The sequence below is a fragment of the Poecile atricapillus genome, chromosome 8, assembly GCF_030490865.1.
Source record: "Poecile atricapillus isolate bPoeAtr1 chromosome 8, bPoeAtr1.hap1, whole genome shotgun sequence".
In the NCBI taxonomy this organism is placed as follows: domain Eukaryota; kingdom Metazoa; phylum Chordata; class Aves; order Passeriformes; family Paridae; genus Poecile; species Poecile atricapillus.
Window position 1 is genome coordinate 10021273 of NC_081256.1, and position 25076 is coordinate 10046348.

Below are 25076 nucleotides of genomic sequence, written 5' to 3' on the forward strand. Positions count from 1 at the left end.
GGGGGCGGGCGGTGCGCCGAGCCCCGGCAGCGCGGCGGGCAGCTACGGCGGTGACATCAGCCAGCGCCGGGAGCCCGCTCTGGGCGGGAGGGGCGGCCCGTGTGGGACCGCGAGTCCCGGCGGTGCCGCTGTCCCCGGCCCCCCTGTGGGACCGCGAGTCCCCGCGCTGTCCCTGTCCCCGCGGAGGATGCGGAATCCCGGCGCTGCCGCCGTCCCCGTGCAGAAGTGGGGGTCAGCTTGGGCAACGCTGTGCAAGTTTCGGGGGGTGGTTTATTTTTCACTCCGAAGTTTTATTTTGACGATCCCTGTCACGAACACCCCGGGCCAAACGCCGCGGGCGGGAGGAGGCTGTGCGTGTACTGGTTTAATTAAAAACTAAACGCTTGACGCCAAAACACTGCAGGAGCTCTTAAGTTCTGGGTCAGCTCCATAAGCTCTTTAATGGTAAGAGCCTTAAGCACGCCCCGGAGTGCCGGGTCTCCGGCCGCTCCGAGGGGAAAAGGCCAGGTGCTGGGTGCGGACACACCTGGATCGCGGGCGCGGGGCTCGCTCGGGCAGAGCCACGCTGCCTGCGGCCGGTGCCGCTCCTGCGGAGCGTGAAGCGGGCGGGGGGAGCCGCGCCGGCCGCCCGTGGGAGGAGGGGGTGCAGCAGCCGCCAGCCCCCGCAGCCGCGCCCGGGCTCTGCCCGCTCCTGCTCCGGGATCAGGTTCCCGCGGCCGGGGCGGGCGGCACCGCCTCCCCGTCCCCGCCTGTCGGACCCGCGGCCGTGGGCAGCGCCGGCGGCGGGAGGGGCGCGTCCTGCACGGCCGGGGCCGCGGCAGAGCGGCGCGCTGCGGGCAGGTGCGGCGGCTGGAGCCGGAGCCGGCAGGTCCGCGCCTCCCGCGCTGCTCTCCGACAGCATGAAGGTCGAGTTTGCCCCCATCAATATCCCTCTAAAGAGGAGGATCCAGACAGTCGCCGTGCTGCAGTGGATCTTCTCATTTCTCCTGCTGGGTAACAGCCTTCCTCCTCCCTGCCCCTGCCCCAGAGAGAAAAGGGCGAGAAGCGGCTTTTTCGGTGTCCGGCGTTACCCGTGGGCATCGCTCGGTGCCAGCCCGCGGCTCCACGTGGGTGCAGAAGCGGCCGGGGGCGAGCAGATCCCCGGGCGGGCAAGAGCATCGCACTTCTTTCTTCCCTGAAAGCTTTGGATGGCTTTTCCTCTCTTTGGGGGGTCTATTTCTTTCTACGGGTTCTTTTTCAAATATGATCTTAAAAAGCTAATGTCTGTGGCTCCTCCTTGAGACTCCCAGTAGGTTTGTGACAGCAACTTTTTTATTGAACGTGACCAAGTCTGGGACAAGACTAATGCTGTTTTCATTCGTAATTTCGTAAAATAACTTTATATGCTGTAGTTCAATAAAATTCTCATTTAACAAGGTAATGAAAATTAATGGGCATTGTCAGTGAATTGACTCCAATGCAGACACTTCTGTAAATATAGGGAAAATATCCTCACTGGCTTTATGAAAGTGTTGCTAATTCTACTTGGTAATCTTTTTCCACTGATTATTCCTCTATAATTAATGTTCCTAATATCTTAATAGACACCTATTACTAAGTACCTATTCACAGCAGAAAATCCAATTCACGTGGGTAGGTATCTCAAATTCGATGAAATGAATCACTTGATAAGGTAAGATAAGCCTTAACTCTATGAGACTGAATCCTTGGATTGTATAAATTGGGAAGTGGTTATTGAGCAGTCTGTTCTGAGGTACAGAGCCACATGTGTATTATTGGAAATGCTGGAACGCTTCATGATCATCTCTGCTCTAGGATTTACAAGTAGAAAAGGATGGGCACATATCTTCCTTGTATGTCTTGCAAATATATTATCCTTAAGATAGTCTGATGTCTTTCAGATTAATTATTTTTTTTTAGGTTAGCCCACCCATGAAAGATTTGGAGGAAGTATGGAGGGTATGAAGCATCTTCACAGAATAATCAGCAGATGTTCTGTTACCTCTAAATTATATGTAGTTAAATGATAAACAGTTTATGTTTGTGGCTACATTGTAAGTAGTCTGTACTTTTAATTTTCTGTTATTGAATTAGGTCTTGGCATGAGCCATTATTTCAGTCTCATAAAGCAGTGGAAGAAAACATTTTTTTTCCCCTAATGTAGCAATACTGCTGCAGAAAACCACATCTTCCTGTGCTTACTAGAAGTGATTGGGATGCAGAAAATCCCCTCTTTGTAGTTTGGTGGGCGAAGTAGGGAGCTGTCATCTGCAGCTGGCACTGCCTGGGAACGTCGAGGAAAATCAACTTGGAAATGGTCTTATGGCCAGTTATGTTGAGTATAGTGAGTTCATGTGATCATGAAAAAATGGATTTGCAAGAATGCTTGATTAACAATTTGATTCTAATAATAATTATCTGCTTGTGCACCATGGGGATGTTTATCTTTAGAGCTGACCAAGGTGATCTTGTCATTTCGTAGGCAGACACTTTCAGTGACAGGGCAGCCAGTGATCTGGCCAAAAAGTTTCACTTAGCTGCAGGAAAATTCAGGTGGATAAATCCTAAATAACTTAAAGCAGTGAGAAATGGTCTGGTTTCTGATGTTCTTGAGTGCCCCATGTCTGGATTTTTCAGGTTTTGTTTTTGTATTTTTTCCCCTGAACAGCCGTTGTTTGTTTGTGAGCTTTGGATTCAATAGTGACACTTTCAAATTGGGGAGGAGATGCCTCAGGACCAGTGAAATACTGTGTGAGTTCATCACAGAATAGGCTGGAGGTTTAGGTGTTCTTTGGGGGTTTATGTGTGTCTGGAACTAGTTTATGCCAAGCACAATCTTGATTGTCTGTCTTGTGTTACATATCTGCATGTGAAAACTTGAACAGATAATACCCTATGACAACTAATGATTCATAATATAGATAGAGGGATTCTGTTCAGAGCAGTGAATAAGTGGGTACTGGCTTAGCTGCTAAAGTTGTCCATCTAGGTATGTTGTAACGTGCCATAGCTTAGTAAAATGAACTACAGGACTAACAGATGAAGTAAGAGAACTCTGAAAATTAGTGTCCTGAATGAAAAAAGCTGAATTGGTCAGTGATATTCTTCAAATCTGGTGAGAGATGCATGAAAAAGTGATTTTGCACACTGAGTAAGCTGTAAGGGGAATATGAGCCTATTACAACGTAGAATGAACAATGTGACTTGGATAGAGGACTGTTGGTTTTATCTTGAAAAACGTAAAAAGCCCTTGCTCTCCAGGCTTGTTTTGTTGCAATGCTGTATGGTTTTCTGACACTGTGGAACTGATGATTGAAAATGCCCTCTTACTTGTGAAACTCACAAGCTGGCCTGAAATACAGACATGAAGTAGTTGTTGAAGCCTAAATCTCATCCCGACAGTAGAAAGAGTGAATTAGTCTACAAATACTGAAAAAATGGCAGCAGCAGCCTGGTACAAGCAAAGTTCTGCTTCTTCATGCAGTGTACCAGCTTGGGCTGGATCTGTACTCCAGATCCATTCCTTCTGCTGTGCAGCGTAGGCAGAGTAAACATGCCTCTGTCTCAAAAAAAGCTGTACAGATGTGCACAGAATTTCATTATATACAAAAGGAACCTCTTTAAAATTCTGGCTGTAAGTTCCTGTGCTTCCTTGTTCTGTGCTGCAAGCTGCCAAAGTTCACCCTCAAAGGGAAAAGACAAGTTTTCATTGTAACAGTGATTTGCCTGTTCATTATCCAGGGGCACGACACCAGAAGCAAAAATAAGTTCTGAAATACAGGGCTGTGTATGTGAGAGTTTCTGGATTAGATGAGAGAAAAGCCCATTAACAGATTCCCACCGTGTGTTGGCTGAAAATGCTATGTGGGTTTCTATCTTATGTTTTCCGAGTACAGCAGACCAGAAAAGTTTGGGTATAAGTTCCATGAAAGAGAAAAGTGTTTTAATTGTCTTTTGAAAGACAAGTGTTATCAATCTTGAGTCTAGAAAAATAAAGCTGTTAAAACTGAAAACTGGCAAGTGTTAAAATCTTGCTGTTTCTCACCGTATTAAGCACAAATCCAAAACAGCTTCAGGCTGAAGCATAATGTCAAGCCTTTAGTGTTATTTTGCTGAAACAGCAAAGACATTAAGTTTTGCAATGTTGTAGTATCTACTTTATAAACGGCCAAACCAGAAAATTTTTACAGATCGTAGTTTTATGCCTGTAATTACAATTATTAGAGATTTGTTCGCTTGGCCGGGGACTGACAGTCCTGGGCCAGGTGTGGCCCTGTTCCGAGCTCGTGTAACACCCACACCATGTCTGCCTGTGAGGCTGTGTGCTGCCTGTGTGATCTCTCTGTGCCATTGTCCAACCCAACCCCAGGCAGAAAGTCACCAGGAGAAATAAAATCTCCAAGCCTGTAAGTGCTGCTGGACTGACAAAGCAAAGAGGTTACGTAACACCCATTTTTGTATCACAGGTTCATGTGCACTAAAGAAATTGTCACTGTCAATGAATGCAGTGGATGTGCTTGGTTTTTGCAGGAAATCTTTGTTTTTAAGCTTGGAAATAGTTTTCTAAAGAGCTTTGAGTTAATTTTGCTGCATTTGCCATTATGTCTGGTATCTTCCTATTTGGGAACAGATGTAGGTTTTGTGTTTCTCACACAGCACACAGCAGTAGACATTTATCCTTGGTGTGTGTGAGCTGTGTGCCTCAGTACTGCACATCTGTCAGCAAGGTTCAGTTTGTATCAGGAGGTGAGCAGCACCCAGGTAGGAAGTAGACCAAAGGGTTCATTTAAAGGCAAAACCATTAAAACAAAGGAAAATCAGTCAGATTTGGTTGAAGTGCTGCTTTCCCAGTGCTTCAGCCTTTTGTTTTCCTTTCTCTCTAATGTACACAAATCAAACAACAACGTTTTTGAAGAAAGTAAAGCTAGAAGGCGAGCTATGTGCTCCTGCTAACTTCTGTGCCCCTGATGTGAAAATGGAGTTTGTGCATGTGGGGTTTGAGCATGTACAAAATCAAATGCAGAACTGAGCAACTTGGTTGGAGTGGTGGAGTCTTGGGCCAGACAAAGGGAGAGGGAAATGAGAGTTTAACCCTCCAGCAGGGACACCAGGGTTTTTCTCTGAGAAAAGATGATGGTCAGGGAGAATGGTGCATCTTTTTAGGCCCACTTTTGGGGCCCAACAGTGTCCCTGGTCTCCTCACTGGGGGTTTAGGAAGTGACTGTTATGCAGGCACCCCTGTATTTATTTGTGAAACCCTTAATAATGCAAAATCAGTATATAATATAAGGTATGCTTTAATAGATGCACAAAACCACAAAATAATATGCTGAAGACATTGGTATATATTAAACTACATCCTGTTCTCTAGTGATTAAACTTCTGTGCATGTAGGATGAAGCAGTCTGTTAATTGAACTTGCTGGACACAGTTTTGAGTTGTGGGTCTGGCTTCCCCAAAAGAATAGAAATGATGAAACATTTGCCACAGAGTGAGAGATTGCTGCTGGAATAATAAGTGATTTCTGTGTTGAGAAAGAAGGTGTCAGTGTAATGTGCTAAAGCAAATATTAACCTGTTCTGCAAACATGTCATGATGTTTTGTTCTCTGGTGCTGATTTAATTCATCAGCTACAGCTGGATAACTAATATGGTTTTGTTTTTCTCAAAGTCTTTTTTAAAAAAACTCTTTTGATGCTTTAGAAAAATTCAGCTAAACTCCAAGGGCCCTCCCTAAGCAAGCTGGCTGGTATTGCTACTTGTTTTTGTCACTCTGTACTCATTTATCTGTGAAGTTTATTGGTGGCCTATGGGTAGGGACTAAAGTGTGATCACAGAGAATAACAGGATACTTACTGACTAGTATTTCTAGGAATGCTGCCTCTGTTACCTACATCTTAGGGAGGGAATTTAACCATGTGTCTATTTGTTTGTATCTCTCAAAAATAATGAGAAAAAATGTCTCTGCATCAGGCCAGAGACCCTAGCTTGACAACGTCTATGTGAAAATAAGTGACTGTGAATGCCTAAGGAGAAAGAAAAGAAATGGGAAATATGTAGACTAAATTTGGCATGCTGTCTTGGTATTTGGCAATTAGTAACTTGGGGATTTATGGTACCCAGGCCACTCTACCTCCAAGTCAGTTGTGTGTAATGCTCTATATCTCTAGTTTATCAGTATTTGCCAGTGGAAGGTCTTGGGAACTTGGAACCAAATTTCAGGAAAAACAGTCCTCTAAAGCTGAGGGTTTGTGTTTGTTGTCACAGTGCTGTTGAGATACAGCTTCCTTGGTAGGAATGCTCAGATATCTTTGTGACTCTAATTGTAACCAACAACCTGACAAAGGCCCTCACAGGAGACTGACCCATATCCAAAAAATGCTGGCTGCCCAACCACCTCAGTTCTGGCCATGGCTACTAAATTTCTGGGGATGCCAACAGTTTTCCAGTGCAGTCAGTTTAAATAAACTCCCACTTTTTTTTTTCTTTTTCTGGGGAGTCCTTATCTGCTATGGATAAAAAATGTCAGTGGGTTCCTGTGTTACTGGTGGAAATTCATTGACAGAATTGCAGAGCAGTGGGCTTTAAACAGGACAGGACTAACATTATGTCTCCACTTTCTTTTAAAAAGGCTTTCTATGTAAAAGCTGCAGAGCAATATTCTGCAGAGGCACGAACTTGCTTATTGCTGCCTTGGCAGGCTGCCTATTCTCAGATATTGCCTCTTGTCTCAGGTCTTATTTTGTTTGGAATATTGGAGTCCATTTACTGTAGTTGTTCCTTCATTTGAATTTCTGTCCTTTTCTTCATGATATATATAAATAATTTGGAGAATATTTTCAGAAATTAAGGGTGATTAATTCCTTTTTCTGCATGAAAGTATCCTGTAAGTGAGGAAATTTGTTTTAATGCCAAAATCTACTGATCAGTGGTAGCTTGAGGAATGATAGTGAGGAGCAGATATTCATTAGGGATGAAAACATCATGGTACAATTCTTCTGTGTTCCCTCTGAAGTTCTGTTACCAACCTAGCTCAGAGACATTGCTGCCTTGACAACTAAGGATAGGAACAGCACTGTTGTTGTACATACATCAACATGGTTGTTGAAGAATGTAATTTTTCTTTTTGGTTTTTGTTTTTCCCCTGTGTCCACAGATGTAAGAAATGAGCTTTTCACCTTGCAGTGTGTGTTGGTACACACACATACTCCTAAAGCCCCAGGAGGGGCAATACTAAGAGTCACTTCTGCATCTGTGTATTTGCTAGGATGCCAGGGGGATAAAGATGGGGTTTTTTTTACCGTGTCCTTGGTGGGATGAGGTTCAAATTGCTGAATTCTGAATGTCTCCAGCTCATTTAAGACAGAGCAGCATCATGTGTTTAGAGAAAGCTTTGCTAATTGTATGTGGGACATGGCAGGAACTAGCTCAGAGTTCAGAGCTGTCCTGAGGTTTCAGTGAGCTCCTTTGCATAGTTTTTGGATCACTGCAGAGAGCCTGTAGTGCTGCTTGGGGAGAGACCAGCACCCCTGGCACCAGGGACACACCTGCACTGCCCAGGCATGCTGTCCATGACTGCTCTGAGCATAATGGGAGCCCTCTCTCCTAGGGCCAATCTTGCATTTGGTGGCTTTCACAACTGATGTTAATGAAACATTTTTGATGCCTTAGTAACTCCAAATGACTTTGAAGCTTCCAATTTCCAGATTTAACCTGTGCTCTTTTCCTACTTCCTATCTCTGGTATTTAACTATTTTGTAAGTTTGGTGCCCCCAGCTGCAAGCTTAGAGCCTGATTAATGTTTGAAGAATCAGGTGTACAAACATCATTGGGCAGGATGGCTTTCAGTGCTGGTAGCTAACACTACACAGAGTGGTTTTCATCCATTTGTTGCCAAATATGAGTATCCATATGTTGTAAATAGGAAATGGAGGAGAAGTGACACACCAACATTGATTCACAAACCCAGTGTTCAGAGTTCCATGCCACTGATTTGTCTTTTAATCTATATTTCCTCCTTCCCCCTCACCCATCCCCAAAATCCAATATATATATACAGAGATATTTTTCAAAGCTCTAATTCAAGTTCAACCAAAAAATTACACTTAGAACGTATACTGGGACTAGATCCAAGGACACAAGGATGCTGTAGAATGACAAATCCCAAGTTATTCACCTTTTGCCTGGAATTTGTTTATGTATTTAGCTAAAATGGTTGTTACTTATTTACTCACTGTCTTGTCTGAAGGAGAAAACATCAGGTTTGTGTTTATAGGCTCATTGGGTTTGAGTCATCCTAAGGGGAGCTCATCATCTTGCAGACTGCTAATTCCTTGAAATAATGAGGAGGTAGGGTAAAAGGAATTTGCCTCACATGTCTCATTGGAAATGCACTCATCATCTTAGTCCTACAGGATGCTGTGCTCCCCTTAGGAAGTGCTAACAGCATACTTATCTCCCCATACCTTGTGTGCACTCAGGAAGGTGTCCTAGCTAAAGCAGAGCAGCAGTTTGTTGATCTGGTGTGTGTTTATCTGCATAGGATTGGGTACTGCTGTCTGGGCCTTCTCACTGCTGATGTAATTAGCTCTCACAGCAAGGATGCTTGGCTACAAAGCTCTTTTCAGCTGTTTGCTAGCAAACTGAGAGTAAAAAGCCAGCCATGTGATTCTGTGTTAAAAAAGCCATGTGATTGATTCTCTGTTAAGTCAAAAGCGCTTCTGAAAGGAAGGGTAGGAAATATAAATACTTGCTAATTTTTGCATAGCAGATTAATTGATCTATAGCAGCTAGAAAAAAAACTTCTCATACTTGTTCAAACTTAAACCAAGAACCTTGGCGTCCTGTCTATATTATAAATTCCTAGAAATTTCTATAATTTCAGGATCTTTTCTTCAAGAAACAGGTAATGACTTTTCCTCGATAGATTTCTGTGCCCTATTTTGGAGTGGTGCTAGAGTGGGATTCCCTGAGAAACTGAGTGTCATATTTCACCTGTTACTTGTCCTGCAGCAGTGATGTTCCTTAGAACTTGTTTCAGTTCTTGTGAGTTTTCCACATTGACTTTAGGGGTCTGTGGGCCTCAGTTAACTGTGGTGTTTTTCAAGAGCTTTTACTCAAATGCTTTTCTGTGCAAGACTGGAGTTGCTTGTTGAGGAGGTAGCAGTGAACTTCTGTACTGAACAATGGAGTATCTAATTGAAAATGGTAGATTTTATCCTGCTCCTGCTTTTCTTTATGGTCATTTCCTTCTCCCTTCCTCAGAGCAAATGCAATTCCATATTTTTCTGCACATATTCCTGCTGGAAATGTTCATCCCCTTTTAGACAAGATATCCAATTTTATTTTGAAGGCACAGTCAAACTAGGCACAGGAGCAAGTTGGTTAAAGTACAGAAAAAGTAAATATTCAGACTAGAGGAAATGCAAGTCTGCCTGTAGACCAAGTTGAGATCTCAGTTTGAAATCTGCATAGTCTAGGGAATCTACTGACTTTTCAACACCCAAGTAATATCTCTCCTGAATGAAGGTGATCTGAACTAGGATGAGTGGGTTTTACTCTTGGTTCATCTGCTTATTCTGATAATATTTTGCATTGTGTGAGCCAAATTATTGCCTGAAGTACTTCTGTTGTTTCTTTTAAAGTGTGGTCTATTTAGTGGTGTATTTAGTTCAATATGTTTCACTGGTGTAACTTCTTCTAGGACTTCACAGGATATTGCCCTCATGAAGGCCACACAATTGTAAGACATAAAGTACTGCTTCTGCATTGTTAAAATATCTCTGACAAACACTGGGTTCCTGCAACTCTGCCCATTGAGTCTTCCACTGAGAACTAGGTCCTGTTTTGCTTGTATATGTCTATGATGCTAAAGCCCTGGCTCCCTTGCAACCTGGACTTCAGCATCTGATCCATGAGCCTGATGGGGTTTGTTCAGGAGGTGGCAGAGCAAACAGGCTGCTGCAGGGGTACCACAGGGCAGAGAGCAGCAGCTCCTACTCCTCAGACATCTCAGAGCGGGGCTGCTCAACATGCTGCAAGACTAAAATTCTGCAAGTTCTACAAACGTAAAGTTTCCATAGGATTTCCCTGAGTAATTATTTCAAGGCTGAGCCACAGGTAACACATTCTATTTAACCAAACAGCTTTTTCTGGCTCCTTGAATTGTGTATGATACAATTCTTTTGTATCACTATTGTAGCAGGATGTTACAATTTCAACTTAATTGGGTTTGAAAGTATCAGGACTTGCCTGCTATTGTGATCCCATAGCAGCGCTGAACTTCTCCATTGACTGATGTGTTAAGTGGCTGAAGTGGGACCTCTTCGTGTTTTGGTCTTGTCTAGTGCATCTCCTTGGCCAGTGACAGCACTTTTGGCTGGGAGTAGAACTACCATCCCCGTATTATAGGTAGAGAAGCTGAGAAAGAGAAAATGATTACCCAACATCCCTGTAATTAGAAGAGATGTTGCCATGGCTTCCTTTCCCTTCTTTCCTTACCCAGCTTTCCTTTCTTCTCACTCCCTGAAGCATTACATCCTTGTTAGCTCTTGCTGTCTCCTTTTATTTTGCCTTAGGTAAACCAGATGCTCTCTACCAAACATCCAGTTGTGCAGTAGAGGGAGAAATAGCAAACTGAGGTGATACACCCTTGCGATGTTTCACCTTCACTGTAACAACGCAACATTGAATAAGCTGAGTTCAATTTGTGTGCATTTTGTGTAAATCTGTAAAAACATATCAGGGAATCCAGGTCTTAAAAGGACACAGATGTGATTAACGCTTGCTATGCTTTTTCTTTTTGTCTCTTGTAGCAGAGTTTTGCTGTGGATTCTTTGTGCTCCTGATCCTAGGCAACTTCTGGTTCCTTGCTGTTCTGTACCTGCTGTGGCTTTACCTCGACTGGGAAACACCATGTGCTGGGGGCAGACGGTCCCAGTGGGTCAGAAGCTGGACTGTCTGGAAGTACTTCAGAGAATACTTTCCCATTCATGTGAGTGAAAGGTTTCTCACAAACAGCTTGAATAGCCATAAGCATGGGCACACATCTAAGACTTATCTTTGCTAAAATTCTAATACTCACTCCAGGGTGAACTTAACTTCTTTCTAAAGCCTGGGAAATCTGAGATTTAGTGACAAAAGGGACAGGGCCTGGTTTTCTCGTTGGACTGTTGGGTGACAAGGTAGTGCTTCAGGACAGTAAATGCTAGAGTGTAAATGGTGTCTAAATGGTATCCTGACACACCTATTTAAGCTGTGTTTATCTGTAAAGCAGGACAGTAGTTTTAAGTGCTCAGAAGGAAATTCACTGTCATTGCTTCTATGTCCTGTCAATGTGCAATCTCCATGACTGTTGTTTTTGAGGTAAATATTATAATGCCCACCACTGACTCTATTTTTCAGCTTATAAAAACTTCAGAACTGAACCCAAATCACAACTACTTACTTGGCTTTCACCCTCATGGGGTCCTGGTAGCTGGAGCCTTTGGAAACTTTTGCACCGAATCTCATTTCAAAAATTTATTTCCTGGGCTTACTCCATATCTTCATATCATGCCCATCTGGTTTGGCTGTCCCTTCTTCAGAGAATACATAATGTGTGCTGGTAGGTAAAAGCAGAATGTCTCAGCTGTTGTTCCATCTTTTAGCTTCTGTTACTAATGTAGAGCCTATTCCTCTACTTATACATGGTAAGTAATTTCAGAAGGATCAGTGTTGGTGCTAAATTTAACCTCTGTTTTATGATGAACTGTTGTGGCAAAAAATTTTGGAAGGTTTTATTAATAGTTTTATAAACTATATCACTTAGTTGTTGTTTTTTTCTGAAAAGAAATTTTTGATTTTCCTTTGAGCTATCAGACAGCAGTCTTGAGTATCCATTATGTACAAAAAGAGAAGGACATAATAATTTGTAATTTTATTTAGCAGGCACATGTAAAACAAATTCAGGCTAATTTCTTACCTGAAGGGCTTAATCTTGCACATTACAAATATCTTTATACTCAGAACTTAATTACCTGCTTCTGATTGAAATCCCATGTTGCAAATTTGTGTGATTTTAATTGAGATGTAAACTCTAAAGAGTTTTTTGCTCTGTTTTGAGAAGCATTTGTCAAAAAGGGGTGATATTCATGATGGGTACTACAGTAATAAAAGAAAAAAATAACAAGCAATCAAGTTGGTGTAACAGAAAAATGAGAAGAATGAAATAAGCACCAGTGCTCCCCCCCAGTGGTTTAATACAGGAATTATTTTACCGAAATTCACTCAACTTCAGCATTTAAGCATGTTCTGATACACAAGACTAAGTTCGGGAGGCAGAGTTTTAACTTTATTCATGACTGCAGCACAAACGCTGCAATCTCAGAGAAACTGTTCCACTGCTTCTTTCACAGAAACATGTCTAGGATGTTGCCCAGATTAATATCAGATTTACTTATCTGTGCATACTTCAACATATCAGAGAATGCCTTTCCATGCAAATGTAATTTCTGAGGGTGTTCTTTATTGCTAAACGAGGGATTGGCAATGGTAGAACATTGCAATTTCAAACACTGTCTTTTAATCATTGTCTGGAAGTCAGATTTACATGTTTTTGGCATCTTGACCCATGGGAACAAATATTTACCTGCAGAATGAGTAATGACTGCAGTAAAAAACACTAAAGAATAGCCAGCAATGGAGCTCTGATTTCACAGGTATGCAGCTGATAAATGAGAGGGGACCTTTGGTGTATTACAGGTCACCAGTCAAATCACAAAACAATTGCAAAATCTTCCATGTCCTGAAAGCCATGCTCCTGGCACAATGTTTCATTTCCCAGTCTTTTTCTGCCTGTCTAAAGCATGCAGTTGTTGCCTCTGGCAGCGCAGCTGCGTCACTCCCGGGCTGCACAGAGCATTGCCCTGTGTGCAGCCTGACAGCTCAGCTTCAGCAGGAGCCACGTTTGTCCTGGGGAAAGGCAGCAGCTTCTGCTTTCCTTTCCAGGGAAAGTGCATGCTGACATGAATGAGCATCACTTGAATTACTTGTGAGTCTCAGGTCAGCTGCATTTTCAGAGTAGCAGTGACTGTGAAAGCATATGTGGCAAATGGATGCAGCTTTTTACTGACGTCTGGACTTGCTCCAGTTGCAAGCTATTCCTCTTGGTGGCCAGCTCTCAAAAGTAGATCCCAGTCATCTTCCCTCTCTAACAAAATTCTTATAATCCACATTGTAATTTCCCTATTAGAAAAAAGACCAAGCAGGGAGCAACACTTCCAAAAGTTCAGCTCTGTAAAACCAACAACATAAACTAGACTTGATCTCTAAATTGTCACTTAGATTATATTAATTCAACACAGTGTAATTAAACATGGCTTCTGGGTAAATGGGACCACTATAAACCTTTGAAATAAAACTTAGAGCAAGAAGGAAAAGAAACCTTTGAAAGATTAGGTGCATATCTGTTGGAAAAGGGATTTTTCAAAGCACCAATCCAGAGCAAGACCTAAGGAGATAATAAAGTCTTGTACAGCAGTGTGCCTCTGATTAGAAGTGTCTGGATCAGCAGGAGTACCAGAAAAGCTTCATATAATCTGCTATTTTAGCATAAGTATAGATGAATGCCTGGGCTTGGTTAATAGAGAATGAGCTGATGCAGCTATTAGGAATGGTAGAAATGAGTCTTTTCTGCTTCTTCTAATGATGTCATGCCATTGCCTTAGATGGAGCTGCTGCTTTATAGCTTTGAAAAGAATGGAGGGGTCTGCTTGGCATTGTAGCTCCATGTTTGAGTTAACAAGTCCTCTATATATTCTGTTAACCCCTCTGTACCTGTGTTTATATGCACCTGCTGTACAGCTTTAGCTGCTGCCTCTCAGCAGTATCTGCTGCCATTCACCTCCTCTGTTCTTGGCCACAGAGTGTCTCTGAGGGGGAGTTAAGTTGCCAGAAGAGCACACCCTGAAGAACTCAAAACTCTTGCAATAGGCAACAGCATTGAAATCATCAGTGTGAAATCAAAGCACATGCCCAAAACACAGTCTATTGCAGAGTGAGGAGGTTGAATACAAACCTTTGAAACCTGTTCTGTGCTGTTGTAATTTTGAAACATCATTTCTATATTTAAAAATATTCTTAAATTCCACTGAACTTGTACATGAAGATCCAGTGGTCACTCTTAAAATGTTTCCTCCTGAAGGAATGGTTTCTGCATCCAAGGAAAGTGTCTCACATGTGCTGAACAATGAAGGAGGTGGCCATGCATCTGTCATTGTGATTGGAGGAGCAGAGGAATCTCTGAATGCACATCCTGGAAGCCTGACCTTGAACATCCTCAAGAGGAAAGGCTTTATTAAAATGGCCCTGAAACATGGGTAGGTCTTCCATGAAGCATGCTTTGAATGCAAATTGATTCTTAAATATGGTTCATACTACATAAAATTAGAGAATTTGAAAGGGTCTAAGTGTCTAAGAATGTGCAGATGTCTGGCACAGGAGCCAGTCTGTCCACCTAGATCCAATCTGGGAGCGTTGAAAACTCCCTTTGACTTTCATAATTTGTAACAGTAGGTGTTATTAACATATCTTGTTTTATTTTGGTGGTTTCTTGCAAAGAGTAAGAATTATGAAACAATATTAGTAAATCTTGGCTAGTTTTCTGAGTAGGGCAGACATTCTTTCTGTTATGTAAATTGGAGACACATTAAGGTAGAAATTTTTTATCATTTTAAGCAAACAAACAAACAAATTGGATAGCCAGGCCCTGTTTCATTAAATCACAGAAAATTATGGTCTAGGAAGATTTGTTTTCACTGTTATTCTGAAGACTCTCTTTTGAAGATTGCCATTTGCAAAACTAAATTCCTGGGAATTTTTGGTAAAAATCTCAAGAAAAACTAGGTAACTTTTTACAATCAAACAGCCATCAGTATGTAATTAAACAGAGATGGTATCAGTATATTTTGAGTGATTTACACAAAGCTATTGTATTTGGTCTGGTCTGGTCTAGATGGTTTGTGTATTGGAAATATTGAAACCAATGATTTGTTCTGGCTATACTTTCTGGACAGCTCCCAGGATTATACATTGACATGTGAAGCAAGGAGAAAAAAAAAACTAGTTTTGAGAAATCTGTAAGAGCTTTTTAAGCTATTAACTGGAGAAAAGGCAGTCTCTGAGAAGAGGAGCTCTCTGCTTTTACAGAGTGCAAAAAACTAGAAACTGTTCTAGAAACTGTTCTGTGCCAAAATTCTAAGGATGTTTCTTATACATATCACTAGGATCCTCATAAAGAATTTGTTTGCTAATGGAATGTAACATTTTCATCTAATTTGTACCCAGAAAAAAGTCTTGTATATTTGAATTAGGAGTTTACTGCCTAAGTGAGTCTTTGCTCAACTGCTGATTAATTCAGTGGAATCCTCAACAGTCACTAGATTTTATTTGTTGTAACCATAGAGACTAGAAGAATATTAGGTACTTTTTTTTCTGAGTATGTTGGTAGATGTCTGGTCTGTCATATCACAAAGGTTGTTGGTGGTTATCTCTCATCTAAATTGATTTGGATTGAGAAATCAGATACACCTGTGCCTCTCATGATGTTGATTTCAAAAGTGTCTCCAACACATAACAGCAAGAGTGGGACACTTACAAAACACAGGAATGGCCCCATTACCCCTTCACTTACTTCGATTCCAGTGATGGTCCTTGTCTTTCTAAAAGGGTCATGGCTGTCTAGAGCCCTGCCCTGGCTGGCAGTTCCTACCTCTGCTTGAGTGGCTGAGGGCTACAACCCACATGGTCACTGTAACCAGCAGGCTACAGGTCATTCCTACAAACACCAGCACAAAAACCTGCCTGTGTGTGAAGCATAGGCATTCTGACTTCTCATCTGCCCAGCAGGGCAGTGGGCAGTGTCAGTCCAACGGAGCTCTTGCCCAAAGACTCAACATTGCTTCTGGTTTTGATGTCTTGTTTTTAACAAAATGGGAGGAAAATTCCCAAATCAAGTGGAAGTGATAGGGCAAGGGAGGCTCATGGGGTGCAGATGAGATGACCCATCTGCCACCAGTGCCTGCACACATTCCTGGTGCTCACGGTCTGCAGCAGCAAATACCAACACAGGAAGGAAGGGGCAGTGCAGAGGGCTGTGCTCTGTGGCCCTGGCTCCTGTGCTGCCAGCACAGAAAAGCTGTGTTCCTCAGCTAGCAGTTTGTCAAATGTGGCCTGAATATGTCAGCAAAAATCCTCTGCACTTCTACAAAATACACTTTGTTCCAAGGTAATACAAATATCTGATATGAAGTGAAGAAATCCTAAAGACACAAAACAAATGATGAATCAGATAACTTATCTTTAATTTCACAATCGTAAGTTACTTATTTCTCTGTCTCAGCCTCCTACATAGCATCTTGCAAAAGCCTTCACTAGATTAAAACAAATCCCACAGTGTCAGGACACCACGGCTGTTGCACCACAAGATGTTCCTGTTTGCCTTTGTGTTGTAGTAAAAAGTGGAGTGTTTACACAGCCACAGTAAGCACCAGGCATTATGATATTTCTTTTACAGGTGGCAGGGTGATAAATCCACTGGAGAAAGAAACTTTGAGCAGACACTAGTCAGGATAGTATGTGGGAATGATAGTCTGTGTGAGTTCTTGGGCCAAAGAAGCTGTTGAAGCAGTTTTTTTTATTGTACAGGTGGATTTTGACTGTCCATAGCGTTTTCCAGCCAGCTCTGTCCTTACTGCATCCTCCTCAGGCATTCACAGCTCTGCAGAAATTCATTCTGACAATGTTCTAGTGGCAACAGAATAGAACTAAGATACAGAAATCAAGATATAAGTATAGAAAATAAATCATCCCTGAATCATTCAGAGGCTTCTTAGGATTACCCTGGGTTTTTTTTCATCTAAACTCTGTAGAATAGTTAATGAAACTAAGCATTAATCAAAAACCATACTGCAGCCAAGGTTTTAAATACAATGATGGGTTTACCTACTGAAGACAACTGCACTGATCCTACCCACTCAAATAGTTTGTCCAGAAGCTACTCAGTGCCTTTCCTTCCAGGCCAATTCATGAACTGAATGAGAATTTATTAGTCTGTGCAAGAGCCAAAGTGGGTTCATGCAATTTCTGTGGGTAAGATGTGACCTCATAATAATGGATTAATGCTACTGTTTCTGAAGAAGTCCAGAGAAAGCAGGGTTTCACTGGGAATTGGACAGCAGAGGAGGAATTTGGCATTACACTCCTGTCTGTGAGGGTGTCTGGTTTTTATCATGGTTTTTGTGCTGAAATCAAGGGCACGCATTACTACAGTCAAAAGACAAGGGGAAGCCAAGATCTGTTTTTGATGCCATCCAGCTGGGAACATTATAAGGTTAGCAATGAGGCTTCTTTGCTTGCCAAGGGAAAAAATGTAGTGGAACAAAGGTGGACTTGCTGAAATAGTGGTGGATAAAGACATACTTATGATACGTGCAATTACTCATTTTCATAATTCCAAACAGTCACAAATTGCAATAGGTATCAACCAACTAAATACTGCCAAAAGCAAGTTGCTAGCTGTGTGCCAGTTACTCTTTTTTTAAAACACCAACCAGCCAAGGCATCCAAAAAGCTGCTGCACATGAGAAGAGCTGAATGCCTGTTGCTGATGAAATCCAAAGCTGCTGAAACTCTCTGTGCTGGTTATTGTGAAACTGTTTCCATGCTGCTGATGTGAATTGAAGTGTAAGTGCAGGCTGATGTAGAATTCTCAGTGTCCTCTTTGTTTTACAGGGCTCATCTGGTCCCGGTGTTTTCCTTTGGTGAAAATGAACTATTCAAGCAAGTTGCAAACCCCAAAGGTTCATGGCTCAGGAATGTACAGGAGAAGTTGCAAAAGATAATGGGATTTGCTTTACCACTATTTCATGCTAGAGGAGTATTCCAGTACAGTTTTGGCTTAATACCTTACAGGCAACCTATTCATACTGTTGGTAAGTTCCCTGCACCTTTTCTAATGTGTTTGCAAATGTTTTGAAATTCATCAGTGTGCTGCTAATATCTATAAATTTATAAATCTGTCCTAACAGAATTTATTACTGTGCATGTAAAACAAGTATGTGAGGTTTACTGTCCTTCCCAGTTAAAGGGGGCAGTTCTTTTCTTCCTTTCCCCTTTCTGTCCCAGGCCAAATGTTACTCTTCGTTCTCAGTTATCCATAGGTTTCTATCCTTGGCAGTCCATAAAGAAATCCAAGTGTTGTCCAGTTTTTATGAGAGGGCTGCCACAGCTCTGCAGCAGTTGCCGTGGGTTCTGGATGCTGCAGTTGTTTTGTGAGAAACCCAGAACCTTAATTTCTTAGCTCTGCAGAGAAGTAGCAGTTGGATGTTCCAGCTGATGCACAGCCACCCCAGCAGAGCTCTGGAGCAGGGCTACTGGAAGGTGCACACATGGTCCTGACCTGGTGCTCTTCAGGACAGAGAGAGAGATGCAGGAGGAAAGGGAGAGGATGCATTGTGGTGCCACAGCCCTTGGGCAGGCTGCCACCTGCATGGCTTTGCAGGTCTTGAGGTGTTTCCTTCCCTCTTGTTTTTTTCCCTTGGAAACATCCTGTCATGTTTAATTGTGAGTGTGCACACCAGGCAGTTTGGGAGAGTGTTTTTCCCCAAAAGCTTTCATTACTGCTCATCTACTCTCACTGGAGTGTGGAACTGAACATATTTTTGATGGTTTTACAAGTGCTATTGACAACCACACCTCTGCAAAATAGGTGATTCTGGGTCTCATGCAAAGGCAATAGTTGTCTGTCTGTAAATTTTTTGATAAATCATTTTTAGCCAGATTCTGACCTGAGAGAACTAAAGAAAATTGACCTTTTCTGGTGTTCCACGAGGGACTTTGAAGGTGGCCCTCCCTTTATATGGGGTTGATTTGATCATAGTATGAAACAAATAAAAATGTTTAAGACAAAAACATAGTTCTTTTTATGTGAAATTTCAAGCAGATCTGTGTTTCATTAGTTCATGCAGTTGAATATCTTGAAAATATTTAACTTTTAAAGCCTGCATTATACATAGGCAGGCTAAAACTGCCACTTATTTTAAAGCCAAAGAGTTTATCAAAGCTTTGGAATGAGATGTATTGGATGAGATCTATAATCTGCTTTTTTTTTCGGGTGGATGACACCAGGACTGTTCTGAAGCTTAAAATGTCTTATTCATTGAGGCATTTCTTCATCATGACAAAAGCACAGGAGTGCTACAAATCAGCAAGACCAGAGTCTTGCAACAGAACCTGTAAGACCTCAGGAGGTTCTTTGCCTTTTGTGTCTCTTCCCCCATGTTTGAGAACTATCACAACATCCCTGTGTCCTTGGAAGTGTGTGGGGTGCTCTTGGTATGGCTCAACATGGCTTTGAAAGCATTGGCTCAGCTCCTGAGAGCTGCAGAGGCACAGTGAGCTCACCTGAGGTGATGAGCTGTGCTGCCAACGTGGCCAGGTATGGGTGATTTCAGTCCTACCTCAGGAGCCATGGATCCATGAGCCATCCAGCTAAGCCAAGATCTGTGAAGTTTGAGTGTTTGGGGCTTGATGAGTGAAGTACTTTTGTTTTTCCTTTATTTTTATATTTTTTTTATTACTTCTTTTCAGAAATAGAAACAACTCTAAAATATCAAATTAAGCAAGTTCCTTAAAGCTGCACATAATATTAGAGGGATGAGTGTAGTTTTCAATTCCACAAGAAATCTTCACTCCTGGGAGAAGAGACTGTTGCAGAAGGGCTTGGGGTCTGTTTGCTCTTTCCTGTCCTGCCTCTGGAAATCCTGTATTGTATGTATATTGATTTCACACCCCTCTAAGGTATTGCTCAATGCAGGGCTGGGTTCCCACCCCAGCCATGTAAAGTCTGAGTTTCAGCACCACACAGGGTCTGAGAGCTGGTGGCAGCTGGAGCTGCAGCAGGAAAATGTAGGCTCAGCTCTTTGTGGTTCTGGCTAGGCTTTCCTTTTAGTCATCACCATCCAATCTGAAGTGGCAACATCTGTTGAAAGGAATTTTCAGGTGCCTTTGGAAAATTCCTGGGGGTGCTTTTAGCTCTCTGTTTTTCTAGACTTCCTCTGTAATCCCAGTCGGGTCTGTTAAGGTCTTGGTGCTTCCAATGCAAGAACAGCTGTCAAAAAATGGTGATTGAGGAAAGACTGAGATCATGGGAAACTTCTCTTAGCAACCCACTTTTTAGCCATAGCTTTTTGTGGAAGAGAAGGCTGCCCTCTGGATTCCCATGGAGTCACCTGCAGGTAGTAGGCTTTTGCACAGTGCCTGGATAACATTTTGTTTCCAGTGACATTTGTGGGCAGTGGATGGTTTAGAGACATCTCACAGGGTTTAGGGGATTTATGTGCTACCCCTTCCTAGGCTGAGGTCACCAACAACATTTCTGGTGCAGTGATAGCCATCTTCAATAAATTGCAAGATAAATATTTCCTTCAGTCATGTTCATGTGACTGTGTGGTTGAGGGCACCACTGTCCTCTTAAGCAAGTTCCTCACACTGAGTAGTTTTACTATTCAAATCAGAAGACAGTGAGAAAGTGTATTTTTTTAAATACTGTGTTGAACTTTTAGACAGCACATAATGCATAGGATTGTATCTTGAAGTGTGAACTGCTCCTTCAAGTTAGAGTTTATCTCTCTTCTCGTTCACTCTTTTGCTGCCAAACTGAAATGCTGGGGTGGGGTTTAATTCATTTTACCTGAATTTGAGCAAAAGGAAGTGAAAAACCAGACCCAGCATTCAGGCTGTGAAAGGCAGGATCAGACACCAGGATAAGAAAATTGTGCTGTGATTCTGCCATCTGGCTGGGAGCTGTGGTGGAGCTCTTACAGAAAGGACAGCAGTTCTGCTTAAAAAGAGATATCAATGACACTAATGCTGTTGTGTTTGATTTACAGTGGGAAGCCCCATCCCTGTAAAAAAGAACTTGAACCCCACCACTGAAGAGATTGATCAGCTACATGCATTGTATCTACAGAAACTAAAGAAATTATTTGAAGAACACAAAAGCAATTATGGCATCCCTGCACATAAATCTCTCATCTTCGAGTAGCAAATTACAATTTGTAATTCCGAATCTCATGGAAAGAAACAGTATCTGCTGAAAGATGTCTTTCTTGCAATCCACATTTAGCAATCTGTAATTATCCTTGTATAAGGAATACTTTTAAGAATGGATTATTAGATGATTTATTGATTTTTATCTTATTCTTGGGCAGTGGGGGGAGGGATCATTGGGATGTAAGCCTCAAAGCCGGTGCTGTTTTGAGTTGTCCTTTTAGGTTCATATGTGCCAGAAATGCGAGTGAGAGACTCCACACAGATGTTCTTACCACCATGGTACCTACCCACATCTTGAGCATAGGAAATTGCCCCAGCAGGAGATCAGCAGCAGAAGTATAAACCCAAGAAGCCTTTGATTAGAGGTTGAAAGATTTACCAGCATTTATCAAACATGATATCAGATTGTTCTCTGAACGTCAGAAACCCCTGCTGCTTTTCCACAGGAATGAAGGTGTATGTTTTCAGCAGATGGCTACTGTAAACCACTTACATGAGAATTCAAGAATAAATAGGATCCTTCAGTCCTGAATAGGATACTGGAAAAAATGGTTTGTCCAAGTCATGGAGCAGAGCAAACCTTCTGTTTGGAGAAGAGTGTGTTGAGATTTTTGTGTGTATGTGTGTGCTGGGTGGTGGGAAGCACTGAATGATGTGACTTTTCTGGACAATCTGTGCTTTGGATCATAAGTTTGGAAGATGAAGCAGCTTTGGTGTTTCAGCTTCAGAAGAGATGGCAGGCACAGAACAGGAAAAGTGAGGGAATCATGTGAATTCTTCATCCTGTACAAATTCAGAATGACCCTATGTCAAGCACTTGCACAGAAGGAAAGGGAGCCAAATTTGTTCAGTCAGTTCTGAAATTTCACCAAGGAAAGTGTACTTGATAATGCCTTTTTTTCCCCACTGACAGATGTGGGGAAGTGTGTGTTAAGCTGGTGCTGCAGGGTGACACAGCTGCAGTGCCGAGGCAGTGTGAGCATAGCTCTAGGGTGCAGCAGGTTAAGAGGATGCGTTGTATATAAACCAGGTGCCTGAATTTGAGAAAAGGTCTATCCTGAATGTGGATATCCACTTCAGAAAAGAAAAGAAAAAAATCTTAGCCAAACTATTTTTCAGTGAAAATGCCTAGGTCTTGGAGAGTATTGTGCATGGGAAGAATTGTAATATATTACTGAATTTATATGAGATAAATTCTTGTATTTGTAAATGTTTTCTGTCTGCCTGCAGACTTTGCACATCTGATGTTAGTGAAGAGTTTGCTCTGCTCTAAGCAGTTTTGGTGCCTAAACATGACATAAGTTAGGTGCTCTGACAGGTCATGCATGGGCTTGTCAGGCAGCCTGGGTATCTTCAGTTGGCTCAGTTGAGCACTGAGGTGCTCCAGGAATAGCAGCACTGGACACCTTGTGTATTCAATGGGCTGTAGGCTCTTAGAAGAAACACAGCTGGGGCTTTGAGAACAAGGCAGAACTCTGGAAAGAAAATATCTTAACAATTTGAAGGTGTTTAAAGAAAAGAGTGGAAATGGGCTGAGCTCCAACTGAACCAACACCCCAAAGCCAAACAAGTATTTGCCAGACAGAGCAGATGTATGTGCTTCAAAAAGCCCTCCAGCAACAAGGTGGTTTCCTTAAGAGGGCTCTTCCTTCTAGTGCCCATTTGTCATCCGGATGTAAACAACACTGAGCCAACACTGAGTCCTGCTCTCATTTTCCCTACAATGACACAATCTTTCTGGGAACCAGGGCTGGAATTTCAGTGCTTGAAGAAGCCCCTCTTCCCTGACAGACTGCTGTCAATGTGCCCACAATCCACCTCTACCTGAGCTTGATACCGTGTGTGCTTGCCCTCCCTTTCCACACCTTTGCTGATCACTGATGATCACTGTGGTGTAGGCATCTTGCTTCCTCACTTTCTGCCCACCTTTCCCTGGCCCGAGATCTCTGGTCTCTATGCATGGAAAATAATGAGTGGTTGCTTATCATTCAGCAAAAATGGGGTTTAGGAGCAGGGTTTGGGAAGAGGAAACACTGTGGTTTTGCAAGTTTGACACAAGCTTAAAATCAGGACTGTTTCAGCTCTGGAAAGGGCATGTTTCTAGGGAGATCAGACATGGCAGGTTTGTTACATGGGAAGAGGTCTCAGGGTCCTGAGGATTGTACAAATGTCAGATGACCCCTGAGCTCTTGCTTTTTCTTAGTCAGCTATGTGAAATTTCCTTTGGATTTGACTCTTTATTGCCTGCCCTGATGAGCAGTGAGGATTATTCATGAAAGAAGAATTTGGAGTCTATGACAGACTGCTCTCTCCTAGATCATCTGCTCTAATGAGATATTTCCTCTCATTCTCAGTCTGCTCTTTTCCCATTACCTTAATGACAGAGAAAATCAGGCTGTAAATTTTAAAAATATTAGCATTGAGTTGAGGATGGAAAGTAACAATTTTTTTTTGTTTATTAAATTAATCAAAATTTCTTGGGAATATGTGGACACTGATTTTGGGACAATATCTGGTCCAAAGGATACCCTATAAACAGGCTTTCCTCTGAATTCCGTGAGGAAATTATCTGTGGGCTCTCTGTACCATCCATAACTGGCTTAGGTAGAAGAAGTAGGGATTGTGTTGCTATGGCTACTGATATTGTCATTGTTTTGTAACAATGCAGACAGTAAAAAAACCCAAAAACTAAAAATCCCAACAAAAACCAAACCAACAGAATCTCCAAACAACTCAAATATTTATTGTTGCTCAGTTACCACTGCATATTGCTAATGATGGTCCTTCCAAAGTACCTTTTATTAACCAATTGTCTAGTGCACCCGGGACTATTTGAAAGTAGAACTTCTGTCTCTAAATGTGATAGACATGGTGTTATCTAAGGTATTGACCTGTGTATCAGTGTGTGGATTTGTAAAACAATCCTGAGCCCAGAGCCCTGGCAGCCACAGACCCATTTTGGCTACCACAGGCACCAATCCCAGCGCTGCTATAGGCACGAGGAAGCTGCCCATGTTTGTTGGAGCAAGAGTCTCCAGTTGCAGCTCATGCTGGACAAAGCAAGAGCAAGGAGCTGGTAGGAATGGTGACACACCCTCCCACAGCTGCAACTGGAAGAACTGGGCAGCACTCAAATTCCTGGTGGGGATGCCACACTGCCTGGGGCCTGCTTCGTGGGGTGTTTCTCTTTGTGCCTTTTAATGCCACAGGTAATCCCAGAGAAGCCAGCCATCCATCAACAGGAGAAGCTCTGCCTCTAAACCGTGCAAACGCTGCCTCCCTGACACGCTCAGGATGAATTACCTGCCTATTCCCTCGTGTGTGAACACCTCTGTGCCAAATTCTGTTGACAGAAAGTCATTCCTGAGTATTTTTACTTTGTGGACTACGCAGCATAGTTTAGACTTCGTAACTTTTTATGGTACCTGTAAAATATAAATGTCAGCTGTTTCAATGATAGCTGTGGCAAGGAGGTGTCAGCTAATAAAGGTTTGTACCAAAGTGGGCTTGTGCTGACTGGAATTCAGATACTGGAATTCGCTGCTGTTGGGTGAGGATCCTGGCTGAACTCAAGGGGTCACATTAGCCTGGCTGTCAGGCTGTGCTCGAATCACACTGAGAAATCTGGATGGATTGCTTGCTGCAATCTTCTGAGGAGAGCCTGAAGCCAGGTTCCTGATGGTGTTCCAAAAGGTCTGAGGAAGAAGTGACCCACAGCACGGAAAGGCTGGGCTGCAGCAGCCTTCAATCAGTGCCAAAGGACACAGCAGGGATGTTGGAACATGGGAGGGTAGGCAATCTTATGAGGAACTGATGAAATAACAGCTTTTGGAGTTTTGAAGAAAGGTTTGGATATTAAGTGAAAGTTGCATGAAGGAGTCCAAATCTTAGTCCAAACCCTAGAAAGGCTACTACCCTGCTTCACTCTAGGAAGTGGGGAGGTAAACAGCTGCTTGGAGTAAAAAATGGGTTATATTTGTCTCTTGG

The 25076-nt window shown here is 42.4% G+C and overlaps 1 protein-coding gene across 1 annotated transcript; it reads left to right on the forward strand.

Annotated features, from left to right (window-relative positions):
• The first annotated feature begins 523 nt into the window (after positions 1–523).
• MOGAT1 (monoacylglycerol O-acyltransferase 1) lies at positions 524–24579 on the forward strand. Its single transcript, XM_058843799.1, has 6 exons — positions 524–993; positions 10814–10992; positions 11403–11604; positions 14182–14356; positions 17769–17968; positions 20927–24579. The coding sequence occupies exons 1-6, from the start codon at positions 900–902 to the stop codon at positions 21079–21081; spliced, it is 1005 nt and encodes a 334-aa protein (XP_058699782.1). The 5' UTR covers positions 524–899; the 3' UTR covers positions 21082–24579.
• Positions 24580–25076: the final 497 nt, after the last annotated feature.